At 42.2% G+C, this 13,266-nt stretch overlaps 1 protein-coding gene across 1 annotated transcript in view; it reads left to right on the top strand.

The window, feature by feature from the left end:
• Positions 1-13,022, top strand: part of EIF4E (eukaryotic translation initiation factor 4E) — a 39,442-nt gene extending 26,420 nt beyond the window's left edge. Inside the window, exons 5-7 of the mRNA XM_030564414.1 lie at positions 1,453-1,566; positions 4,458-4,597; positions 11,769-13,022. Coding sequence (XP_030420274.1) covers positions 1,453-1,566; positions 4,458-4,597; positions 11,769-11,883 — 369 coding nt within the window. The 3' untranslated portion in view covers positions 11,884-13,022. The remainder of the gene's footprint in view (positions 1-1,452; positions 1,567-4,457; positions 4,598-11,768) is intronic.
• The last annotated feature ends 244 nt before the right edge of the window (positions 13,023-13,266 follow it).

Below are 13,266 nucleotides of genomic sequence, written 5' to 3'. Positions count from 1 at the left end.
AAAACTTTCCCATATTATTTTAAGTGAACGTAGTGTTTATGAAAGTTAACAAACAAAGCAAGTTTTATAGAGGTTTTCATGCTTGCTGGCAACAGGCACATCACTGGCAACAGCTTTATAAGCTTTCCCTGGTGATCCTGCCAGTGGCCTTCTATCTTGATCTAGAGGAATTGCTTCTCAGGGCAGTGAAGTAATTTGATCTCTCTCTGGCTACCAGTAAGAGTGCCAAATGTGGGAAAGTGACCTGACATCATTAACTGCCTTTCCACTTTCAGCTTTCATCCAAAGTTCTGTGAATCACAGATACTGAATTGTAGCTTTTCTCTGAAAACTTACTATTAAAAATATTATTTTATATATCAAACACTGCAACGTTAACAGCCCTATGGGAGTGGGAGCTGGGTTCTTTTCTGACTAGTGCAGCAAGTGTTAAATAAGTTCCAATTGCAAAGCCTTCTGTGCTGGCAATGCATGAATCAGAAAACACTGATTGCCTTTTAAATGATAGGTTGACCTTTTTGCAAGGATAGCAGTTTTAAAAAAAATTATTTGTAAACCCTGCATATTTTGCTCTGGAATTCATTGAGGCTGTAAACAGTGAGTGCCATGATGACACTTTGACTAAGTCACTCTTTGACAGGAAGCAGCTTTCCCACTTCGCACCTGAGTAAACTGAAGCACAGAGATTCAGTAACCTGGCCAAAATCACACAATCTTGATGGTCAAATTGAAGAATAAAACTCAGGAGTCCTTGGTAAAAAGAAAAGGGTATGATAGTAAGTCTCAGATCTTGGGGTCATTTGACTCAGGCTTGGGCTGTGGGGCTAAAAATAGTTGTATGGATGTTCCTCTTTGGGCTGGGGGCTGGCCACAGTAGCCTGTTTCCTTGGCAAGTTTCAGGGTCTGGACTCTAGCCCAAACCCAAATATATACACTGCTATTTTTAGCTCTGCAGCCCGCAGCGCCCCACTCCCACCCCTGCAAGCTGTGGTCAGTTGACCCGGTTTTGAAACTCAGTGCCACAGGTTTTAGTTTGCAGTGTAGGCATACCCCCTTGTTTTTAATTACTGGTTATGTTGCCCAGTTTCAAACAGGACTAAACAAATGTCTCACCTGGGCTGTATTTGAACCAGTTTACATGGAGCATTCTGTAGCAGACTTCAAGTTATTTATTCATGACTTTACTATACAAATAAGAATTCAGCCATCTAGGAAATATTAAATTTTTAGTTCCTAAATTTCTCTGTTACTATTTAGCATGAAACTGGTGTTGCTCTTAGTATTCAGTGTTCCTACCCTAGAATAAGGTACTCTGTGGGGAAAAATCATTACTATTCTTAAACTGTAAAGTCTGTTCTTTTGTTGCGATTTAAATGTTACTTCCTCTTTTGTGTTGTATAATAAAATACAAATGAGATTTTGCCATTTACTGTCTTACTCTACATTTTGTAGGATGGGATTGAACCTATGTGGGAAGACGAGAAAAATAAGCGAGGAGGACGATGGCTAATTACACTAACTAAACAGCAGAGAAGAAATGATCTTGATCGCTTCTGGCTAGAGACAGTAAGCTTTATGACATTGCAGCTTGGTGAGGGGCCAGCGCCCAGTATAATTTAGCGCAATCTAAAGGCTAAATTATGCTGATTGCCTATGGCTCAAGGAATGATATGGCTGCTTGGCATAAAATGGAGCAGAGGGGAGCCCTGGCTATACACCAGCAGCAAAACAGGGGTTTGCATAAGAATTGTTATACCAGCTCTTCTGCTGGACTGTCCTACACTGGGATCTGGTGACCAGTTTTGGCTTTAAAGGGGGTAATCACTTATTTTTTGTCAAGGTCCAGATTTCTTGATCAAAGTCCAGACTCCAGAGAAAATAATACAAAAATAACAATGATAATAAGTAAATAAAAAGTTCACAGTCCATTCAAAAGCCTCTGGTGGTCTGGATTTGGCCCACAGTCTGCCTATTGACTACCTCTGCTTTAGGGTGTGATATGGCTGCTGACATAAGGCGGCCTCACTGCACCCCAGAATCTGTTGCTGTCACTTCTTATTTCTGCCTGGAAGGACACAGAGATCCAAGTGGTTTTGGTGCATATACTCCATTTTGCATGCCGCTTTGAGTGAAACTGAAAAGGTGGTGGTGGAGAGGGTGTCACATCCATCAGGTCCATGGGCACCACAAGAGCCTTGTGATGTGTCCCAAAGGCCTTATGCAGTTGCAGAGTCACAAGATGAGCATCTTCAGGCTAATGGCTATTTCTCATACGCCATAACAAATATTGCATAAGAGAAACTTTCCAGTCCCGAGAGTTATAGTTTAAAAACTACAGGGAGATAGTATACTGTTTCTCGATGTAATGTAATCACACCATCGTGATCAACACTTGGTTTACTTCTCTGCTACCTAAACATTATGAAAAATCCAAGAAACATGGCATTGCTTTCAAACATTTTATAAACAGAAAATACAAAATATTTAACTTTCCTGTTTCAACATAAAAACAAAGGTTAGGGAAGTGAACTGTTCAGTTGCTAGTAACTTATTGCACATGTCTTAAGGCAGATGATGATGATTTCCCATTTACAATTTCATTTTGAGGCCTATCTGTTAGCCAGCTTTTAATTAATTTAATGTGTGCCATGTTAATTTTATTATAATAGAGTTTTAATCAAAATGTTGTGCTAGTACCAAGTAAAATGCCTCAAAGAAGTCTAAGCATATTACATCAACACTATTACCTTTTATCAACCAAATTTACAATTTTCTCCAAAAAAAAAAAAAAAGTTATTTTGACAGGATCTATTTTCCATAAACCCATGTTGATTGCCACTAATTTTATTTACCCTCCTTTTAATTCTTTATTAATTGAGTCCTGTATCAGCCGCTCCACTGTCTTGCCTGGGACCAGTGTCAGATTGACAGATGGATCATTACCCAGGTTGTCCTGTTTACTCTTGTAGAACTTCCTCAGTGTTCCAAGCCTTCAAGAAAATCGACGTGAATGGTCCAGCGAACTCCTCACACAGCTCTTTTAAAACCTTGGAATGTAAATTATCCAGACTTGCTGATTTAAAAATGTCTAATTTTTGTAGCTGTTTTAACATCTTCCAGAGATCCTAGTGGAAAGCATTATCACCCTATCATGAGGTTACTTCATCTGTTTTTTCCCCCCCAAATACAGAACAGAAATATTAAACACTTCTGCCTTTTCTACATTATTATTGATAATTTCCATCTAGTAACAGACCAATACCATTGTCAGGATTCTTTGTTCCTAGTGTACTAAAGAAAACTCTTTATTGTCCTTAAGTCTGCTGGTCAGAATTTTTTTTTTCCATATGTACCTTTGCTTCTCTTATTAGTTTTCTACAATTCCTAGCTTCTGATTTTATAATCATTACTATCAGCTTCCTCTTCCTACACCAAGAGAAGATTTTAACCTTTCCATTCCAACTCTGAGGGGTCTCCATGTTGGTCCATCATAGCAAGTAAACATCTCTGTGCAGTACCTGCATTTGTGTAAATATTGTGCACAGGGAGCATTATCATGTGCACTCCGTGGTTCAGGGTACAGTCACAACATGGGTTGGCGCAGTGAGCTGTTTGCAGTGCCTTGGAGTTTGATCCAAGCTTGATCCGTGGCTCCCATGCATTAAAGCTGAGTGTGCAGCAAAGGTGGTGCACTTAGCCCCTGGGGAAAGAATATATGTTGCATCTCTCCATAGCAACCGCACATGAATCCTCAGCCAAACCACTTCTAAAATGTATAGTTGGTGGGGCTGCGTGGCGCAAGAGGGATCCTCCAAATACCTGAAAAGATGTATAGAGAAGAAGCAGAAAGAGTATTTGGGAGGATGATGGGAATTTCAAGATGATGGGCTATGTAGAGAAACAGTTCTGGAGATTTGGGAGGAGATGGAGGGCATGACTGTGGCATGTGTGGAGGGCTTGGCAGAGGAGAGAACATAGACTCATAGACATTAAGGTCAGAAGGGACCATTACGATCATCTAGTCTGACCTCCTGCACAATGCAGGCCACAGAATCTCATCCACCCACTTCTATAACAAACCCCTAACCTATGTCTGAGTTATTGATCTTTTAATTAAAGCGATTGTACTAGAAAGGTTTCAGCTATGAAGCCTATAGATAGATGGAAAACCTCAAACAAAACATCCCACCTAAAAAGAAATAAGGGAACTCCACTGCTATGCAGCTAAACCTTTCTTATTCTAATTTTAGCATAATTTAGTCATTGATATTTAGTGTTTCGATCATTCAGAATGAAAATGGTTTGTCTCCATGTGTAAGAGGCTTTCAGTACACCAGAAATTTAATACAATAATGTCTAATATGAATCTGCTTTATAAAAATGGAAGATTCAACAATAAAATACTATTTTATTTGAGGTTGTTTACCTCCCTTTAATAGTTGGTCTTTATTTTGTAGCTGCTGTGCCTTATCGGAGAGTCCTTTGATGACTACAGCGATGACGTATGTGGAGCTGTTGTTAATGTTAGAGCTAAGGGTGATAAAATAGCAATATGGACAACTGAATGTGAAAACAGGGATGCTGTTACGCATATAGGGTAAGTGATGATTGCTATTGAGTGCCTTAGACTTAATACACATGACTGTATTCTTTAATACCTTTAATAATCTTTAATACCTAAATACCTTTTAAATTTGGGTAGTTCAGTCGGAGATATCATGCTAATGCTGATCTTCATTTTGAGATCAGTGGGTACAGTCTGGACAATGTATTTTGGGGGCAAAGGAAAATCTTCTGTAGTATGGCCTACTGATCAGTGTCTTAACGAGTTTTTAAAAAAAAGTCAGTACAAAACAAGTTGTGCACACATTGTCACGTGCACCTACAGACTGTGAATCTTGAATGGATTTGAAGGATAGACCTACAGTAGATTGTCTGAACTACTTGAGTGTCCCTCCTTGTACCTTTTGCAAAGAAAACATGAATAAATGGGAAGCAGATCGGTGGTGAAAGCTTCATTAACTCTTCTGGATGAGGCATTGTGGCTAGCTAACTCAAGCTCCACTGAAATATACCAGTATACACTAGGTTGATGATGTCCCAGCCATTACAGAACATGGAGTAAGCCTATTCTGAAGCAGGTATCTAAGAGTCACTTTCAATAAAACAAGTAAAAACATATCTGATGACATCTTGTTGGGGGGGGTGTGCTTTTTTAAAAAACACTTCGAAAAACTATATATTCTATTACTTTAAAGCTGCTTTCTCATCCTCTCACCCTTTTACATAATCTCAAAAGAGAAAACTAGCTGGGTGTTTCAGTAATGTCATCTGCCTTGCATCGTTCTGGGCAAGGGACATAATAGCAGGCTGGGAGCTAAAATCATGGCAGGAATAAATGTCCTGGAGCCCAAGAGTTGACTTTTAGGTAATGTGCTGAATGTTGCCTCCTCATCTTAGCAAATATTGATGGAATTCTTATAACTTCTTGCAGTTTAAATTTTAAAGTACAAATTGTTTTTATTACTGGTCAGCTTAAAAAAAACTAGACTTGATTAAAATTGTCTTCTCTTCTGAAAGAAAACTAATTGCAGTATTTCCAGAAAAGGAAATTGCATATTTTTCCAGCCTGATTAGGTACTTTTTTCTTTAGAGAACTCAAGAAAATTCAAATGGAGTGGTGGTCTTTTTTTTTTTTCTTGGTTAGATTTTTCTAACTACAAACAGTGCATGTTGACTTATGTTCAATTTTGCATTCTGATTTCCTGTTCTGTGACCAGCAGAACAATTTACCATATTAAGTCCAGTGAGATCTCCCTTACATGTAGCAGTCACTTCACTACTATGCCATCTCTTTTATTAATTTTGGGGGCAACTCTTCAGTGATAGGCACAGTGAATTGCTGAACTTCGGTGCAGATGTTTTGGTACTCCAGGACACCATCCTAAGTATGCATCAGCATGGTATTAACAAACACTAAGGGTATGTCTACACTAGCAGAGTTACAGCACCACTCAGAGCGCTGAAGGGAAACCACTGCTGTGTCTTCATGCTATCAGCTGCCTGCGCAGTAGCGTGTTCTTACCTGTGGCACTTGCAGCAGTATTCGGAGCAGTGCATTCTGGGCAGCTATCCTACAGAGCATCTCTCCCTCTTCTGCCACTAAGATGTGGGAAGGCAGAGAGGGCCGTGGGGCATCCTGGGTCCTGTCCCAGTGCCTCGTGATGCATTGCTTCGCATCCCAGCAATCCCTGTGCTTCCGTCTGCATTTGGCGCCATCTTTCAATGGTTTGTGTACTGTGCTCTCTGCCTGTTCAGGCTGCAGGAATGGATTCCGAACTGTTGACCTCTATTCTGCTCGCTCTGACTAACAGGTCACAAGTGGCGGTGGAGTTATTCCTTAAACTATGAAGGCAAGAGAAGTGCCAAATTGATCTCGCCACGCATACTGTCTGCAACACGAGATTGTTTGTTTGTTTGTTTGTGGCATTCATGGAAGTGCTGGCCACAGTGGAACACCACTTTTGGAATCGGGGAAACAAGTACTGAGTGGTAGGATCACATAGTCATGCATGTCTGGGATGACGAGCAGTGGCTGCAGAACTTTCGCACATGGAAAACCACATTCATGGGACTGTGTGATGAGCTCACCCCAGCCCTGCAGCGCAAGGACGTGAGAATGAGAGCTGTCCTGCTGTTGGAGAAGCGTGTGGCAATTGCACTATGGAAGCTGGCTATTCCAGACTGCTACCTATTGGTCGCTAACCAGTTCGGAGTGAAAAAGTCAGCCATTGGACTCATGTTGACAGAAGTGTGAAGGGCCATTAATTGCACCCTGCTCGGAAAGACCATGACTCTAGGCAACGTGCGTGACATTGTGGATGGCTTTGCATTAACACAGGCTGGTCCAGAAAGGTGCATGATGCATGCATCTTTCAGAACACTGGCCTGTTTGGGAAGCTGCAAGCAGGGACTTTCTTTCCAGACCAGAAGATCACCATAGGGGAAATCGAAATGCCCACTGTGATCCTGGGACACCCCGCCTACTCCTTAATGCTGTGGCTTATGAAGCCATACGTGGGGCACCTTGACAACAGCAAGGAGCAGTTCAGCAACAGGCTTAGCAAGTGCAGAATGACTGAGTGTGCTTTTGGCCATTTAAAAGCCCGCTGGTGCTGCCTTTATGGAAGCTAGACCTGGCCATTGACAGTATTCCTATGCTTATAGCCGCGTGCTGTATGCTCCATAATATTTGTGAAGGGAAGGGTAAAAGCTTTACTCGGGGATGGACCGCTGAGGCTCAGTGCCTGGAGACTGAATCTGAACAACCAGAGACAAGGGCTGTTAGACGGACGCAGTATGGGACCATAAGGATCAGGAATGCCTTGAGGCAGCAATTTGAAGCTGAAAGCCACTAATATTTGTTGCTATGCTCAGGAGTCATTACTGAGTGCTTATAATGCTAGTGATTATGATTGGTGCAGATGATGCAATGTGAAGGTTTAAGATAATTGTCTGTTGCTTCGCAGGGCTCTGTTTGCTTTCAATTAATAGAATAAAGATTGCTTTCAAACCAACACAATTCTTTTATTAAAAAAAACAACCGGAGAAGAGTCAAACAAAATAACACATCAGCACTGAGGGGGATGGGGGAAGGGAAGGTCCCAGGAGGAGGTGGGGTCTCGGGAAGGGTAAAGATTTGTGTATGTACAGGGATCATATCCAACCTTCTCCTTTGGAGTACAGTGCAGCAAGTACTGTACTTCAGCAGAGCCAAACTGCTGAGGGATGAGTGTTGAGTGCAGTGGGTAGTGGAAGTCCGCAGTGTTGGACTCTTACAGGGGAGGAGTGAAATGCCGTGTTCTCCTTTCAGGCCTTCTTCTCGCTGTCCCACCACTCCTTCAGTTCCTGTTTTTCGGCCGCAGAGTGCATCATAGCATAAAACAGAAAGTCCTCCTTGGTGGTTCTTGGCTGTTTTCTAATTCTGCACAGCCGTTTACTGGCGATAACAAAGAGGGAGGCTGGATTCCCAAGGTCATCTCTTTGACGCTAAAACTCCACATTTTACACAAACGGTATTGTTTGCAACACACACAACACTGATTAAGTGATTTAAAGCACAGCCAGTACTCTCACACCTGCCACTAACTGGCTGACCTCAGGCAAGCACACATGAGCCACATGAGCCACAAGACCCCCAAAATGGTGAGTAGCTGCAGAGGCAGAGCAAATCAGCGTTCCTGGACCCTATGGTACACTGGAGAGAGTCAGCACTATGAGAGCTGATAATCATTCTTGTCCCCACATTTTCCACAGGCTATATTCATTGTGGAAGATATCTCGTGGCTGAGGGTGAGTAGGGAATCAAGGGAGGGTCTTCTCCAAGCCTGCGGCTTCTGCCCTGGACTCTGTGTAGCTCACTTGTGTGCAGCAATGCCCCGCACACACACATCCAGTGATGGCAGAGTGACTCGAGAAAGTTACAGTTAATGGGGCAAGAACTTGCAGCAGAGGATTGCCCAGAATCTCCATGGGAGTTCCCTGGAAATCTGAGGCAGATTCCTGTGAAGTGAGGGAGTCAATCAACAACCTGTTCCGTCGTTCAGACTAGGCATGTGGTGGTATGCACATCATACAGACACAAGCCTGCTTTCTGCAACCCTCCTGCCCCCAACAACTTGCTTCAGCAATTCCCAAAATCAAATCCACTTACCACGGGGGTCCTCTCCTGTTTGCGCTTCGCCAAGATCTGACAGCTGTGACTGGCTAGCCTCCTCCGGGGTATAAAAGACCTCCTGGCTACGTGCATCTCTGACCGCTGAATCATCCTCTGCCTCTGGGTCCCCCTCCACATCCTCGTCCAAAATTTCCTCCTCCTGACTCGGTCCACTCTCGACTGGTATGTGAACCACCGAAGTATCCATAGTGGCCTTCACAGTGGAGGTGGGGTCACCACCGAGTATTGCATCCCGTGCTTCATAGAATCTGCTGCTTGTTTGTTTCCTGTGCCTTGTGGTAGGCATTCCACAGCTCCTTCACTTTAACTCTGCACTGCAGTGTGTCCTAGTCATGGCCCCTTTCTGTCATGCATCATGAAATCTGTCCATAGGCGGCATAATTACTACAGCTGGAGCGCAGCTGGGACTGGACAGCCTCCTCTTCCCAAATGCTGAAGAGGTCCAGCAGCTTGGCATTGCTCCAGGTGGGGATCGCCTGGTGCATGGAGCAGGCATGGCTATCTGGAAAAATGCACTGAAATCACTGCACACATGACTGAGCAAACAGGAAGTGGATTTTCAAAATTCCAAAGGAATTTATAGGGTGGGGGTGACGGTTGGTCACCTGAGGGCAGAGCAGTAGAGGTCAAACTGATGTCCGGAGAGGCAAGAACAGGCAGTGTGGGACACCTCCCGGAGGTCAGTAGCAGTGCTGTAATCAACCAGGGTGTCTACACTGGCACCATAGCGCTGTATGCCTCTTGCAGGGTGGTTTTTTTTTTGTTGTTTTTTTTACAGCGCTGCAACTGCGCAGTTTCTGTGCACTAAGTTGCTCAGAAGTTACGATGCAGAAAGCTGCTTTACTGCACAAACTTGCCAGTGTAGACAGGGCCTAAGTTAAATTTAAAAATGTCTAAGATCACCAAAATGGAAAACTAGCCACAAGGTAGCAGTGAAGACAGCACAAAGTATCTCAATGATTTTACCTGACCTCATTTATATTGCCTGTATTTCCCATCCAGTAACAGTGTAACATTATACTGCCGCCATTGGTGCCGCTGAAAATTTAACTCTCAAGTGTAAAGAAGTCAGAATAAAATTGGCTAGTTATGATTCCGTTAATCGCTTACTCTAAATATCAGTTCAAGTTGCAATTGTACCAATAGAATTTCATATAGTTTCTGATAATAGCCTGCAGTTATAACACTTTGTTCTATGATCTGGTCAGAGCTCGCAAGTTAAAGGCAGTTAGGAATGATATAATTCAAATACTATCAAGGAACGTTTAGGGGAGTGTATTTAGGTAGTAGTTGTCCCTCTTATCTAGAACTGAACCAAAGTTCTAGGATCAATGTCTTCTCTTGTGCCCCCAAAACTGTTGTCAATGGGCTGATCGACTAGTTTTGCCATAACATAATAGCTTTTGGAAAACCTGTTCAAAGGAAAATACGGTAACTCCTCACTTTAAATCATCCCAGTTAATGTTGTTTCATCGTTTTGTTGCTGATCAATTAGGGAACATGCTCATTTAAAGCTGTGCAATGCTCCACTCTTACGTTGTTTGGCTGCCTGCTTCCTCCACAGCTGGCAGCCTCCCTATGGCCCCTGCCCCCCACCACACCTCCCGCCTGCTGGCAGACCCCATGGATCAGCACCTTCCTCTCCCCTCCCCCCCCCCGGCCAATCAACTGGCTTGTGGCTTTTCGGGAGCAGGAGGGAGTGGGGTGGAGCGACGACTCAGCATGCAGGCTCCCCCTCCCTCCAGAACGCCGCAAGCCAGCTGATTGCCCTGGGCAGGAGGGAGAGGGAGCCTGCGTGCCTAGACCTTCCTCCTCTCCCACCCCTCCCACCTGGGGCAGAGCGAGGACTCATCATGCCTCCCCCCCCCACACCTCCCCTGCCTCCTGCTGGCGTGGCTTGCAGAGTTTAGAAGGGAGCGGAGGGAGGGGGGAGGAGTGAAAATGCAGCATGGGAAGTAAAGGGGGAGGAGGTGGGGGGGTAAGGAGGAGGCTGGTCAAGGATGGGGGCTTGGAGAAGGGGGGAGTGGGCAGGCTGAGGGTTGAGCGCCCCCCACCCCTGATGCTTGCAGAGGAGGGGAATCTGTCGCTGCTGCGCAGTGTGCTTCTCCCAGTGTACAGCACCTTCAGCCTCCTTGCCTGCCTCCTCTCCAGTGCCAGTGGGCTGTGCCTGTGTAGGGTAAGACAGGGGCACCTTCCAACTATAGTACTGTACTGTACGTACAGTATGTTTGTAAACAAACAGCACATGCACACTACTCCCCCCCAGTGTAGTATTAAAATGCTTTTTTAAACTGTATATAATGCTTTTGTCTGGCAAAAAAAAAATTCCTTGGAACCTATTCCCCCCTATTTACATTAATTCTTAGGAGGAAATTGGATTCGCGTAACATCCTTTCACTTAGTCGCATTTTTCAGGAGCATAACTACAACATTAAGTGAGAAGTTACTGTACATGAAGTTCCTGTGGCAGTGACTAAGTTGATACAATTTATTCTTTGAGCTTTTGATCACATTTTGTTCAATATTCTAATCAATTTCAGATTATATCAAAATCAAATATTCTACCCATTCTGAAACTAGTAACAAATTCTGATACATGCTTCATGGAAATCTTAAACTTTATAATAATAATAATAATTAAAAAAAAAAAAGCTTATGTTTGTTTTTGCCAGTATATCAGCATGATAGGGTGGATCTTTGATCTCTGACAAGTATCTGGGCCTGCTGCTTATTTTTCCAAGTCCTCCTTATCCTAGTGAAGATAACTTATCTCTGCAATAAATGATGTAATTTAGATTTGATTTGAAGTGAGAAACAGAAGTAGCAGGAGCAGTTGAACTTTGTACAAAAACAGGATATTGTTTTTTAAAAGTATACATAAGTACAGAAATATTTAAGCAGCATTGTTTCTAAATAGAAATTTGTCTTTCTTCATTAAAATGTCAGCAGCTCTGAAAGGAAATAACTTGATTTACTATCCCTGAGAGTGTTACTTAAAAACTTCTGGTGTTTTATTTTTTTGTTTCTTTAGGAGAGTATACAAGGAAAGATTAGGACTTCCTCCAAAGATAGTGCTTGGCTATCAGTCTCATGCAGACACAGCTACTAAGAGCGGCTCCACCACTAAAAATAGGTTTGTTGTTTAAGAAGACACCTTCTGCGTATTCTTTCATAGGAGACTGCGTCAAGCAATCGAGATTTGGGAGCTGAACCAAAGCCTCTGCAAAAGCAGAGTGGACTGCGTTTAAATTTGATTTCCATCTAAATGTTGCTAAGATTTGTGAGAAGTCTCATTCGCCTTTGTCTTGTACTTCTGTGTTCAATTTTTTTTCTATTTTGGCTGAAGTAACCATTATTCAATCAAAGGATTTCAGTACACATTACCCCCAGAATCCATAAAGGTTTTCCTGGCCCACTCTAATAGCTTAGTAGGACATTACTATTACAAAAACATTTGTTTATCCACAATATTCAGAAAAGAAAATGCATCTTTATACCTTACAGAAAAATTTACTTCTGTTTTATATTTGCATTGTATGCAGTGACATATTTTGCTGGTTTGGAAAAAAAAGTATGGTGCATAGAATTTTCTAGCAATTTTCTTAATACAGCATTGTCTTTGCTGTAACCTATGCTGATGGCTGCTAGACTTAATTTATTTGTTTCCCTAATTGATAACATTAGTGATACTCTGATTTCAGTTGTTCTTGCTCATGTAACATTGGTGAAGGTTCTGGGAATATGACAAAGGTGGAATAAACATTAATTTTGTGCATTCTTTGGTAACTTTTTGTTTTTTGTAACATCAAAGCTTTGCTACAGACTTATGCATTTCAGTCAAATCAGTGATCTATGTTTGTGTGATTTCCTAAACATAATTGTGGATTTTTTAAAATGTAACACCATAAATTTACATTCCTTACTAGAAATAGTATGTCTGTTTTTGTATCTTATGCTGTATTTTAACACTTTGTATTACTTAGGTTATATTCTTTGGTTAAAAATGGCTCAAGTAGACAAGCAGTCCCATTCATATTAAGACAGTGTACAAAACTGTAAATAAAATGTGTACAGTGAATTGTCTTTTAGACAACTAGATTTGTCCTTTTATTTCCTCCATCTTTACAGTAAATATTTGTACTTGTGACAAGGCAGTCTCTACTGTGGCTTCAATTGTAGTGTGTCTTCCAAGAGAGATTAATATGGAACTATAGTTTATCACTATGGTAATTACAAAATTTTAATAAATCTAATAGCTAGCACCATATTCCAAAGTGGAATTACACTGGTTTGGCTATTGTTTTTCTTAAAATGATCAGTCTAATTGATAATAGTGTGTTGTGCAGGTTCTTGGTCAGCGTACACAGAATTCGAGGGAGAAGTTGCAAAAGACGCAGGGCAAAAGCCATCTGGATTCAGGTGGCAGCCAGAGCAGCATAACTACCTCTGGTATAGCAGTTTTCATCAGGAGATCTCAGAGCACATTACCAAAGGATGGTGGTATTCTCTACATTTTACAGATTTGGGCG

The sequence above is a fragment of the Gopherus evgoodei genome, chromosome 5 (genome assembly GCF_007399415.2).
Source record: "Gopherus evgoodei ecotype Sinaloan lineage chromosome 5, rGopEvg1_v1.p, whole genome shotgun sequence".
In the NCBI taxonomy this organism is placed as follows: domain Eukaryota; kingdom Metazoa; phylum Chordata; order Testudines; family Testudinidae; genus Gopherus; species Gopherus evgoodei.
The sequence above is the reverse complement of the archived record's forward strand: the minus strand, read 5'-3'. Positions and strand labels throughout refer to the sequence as shown.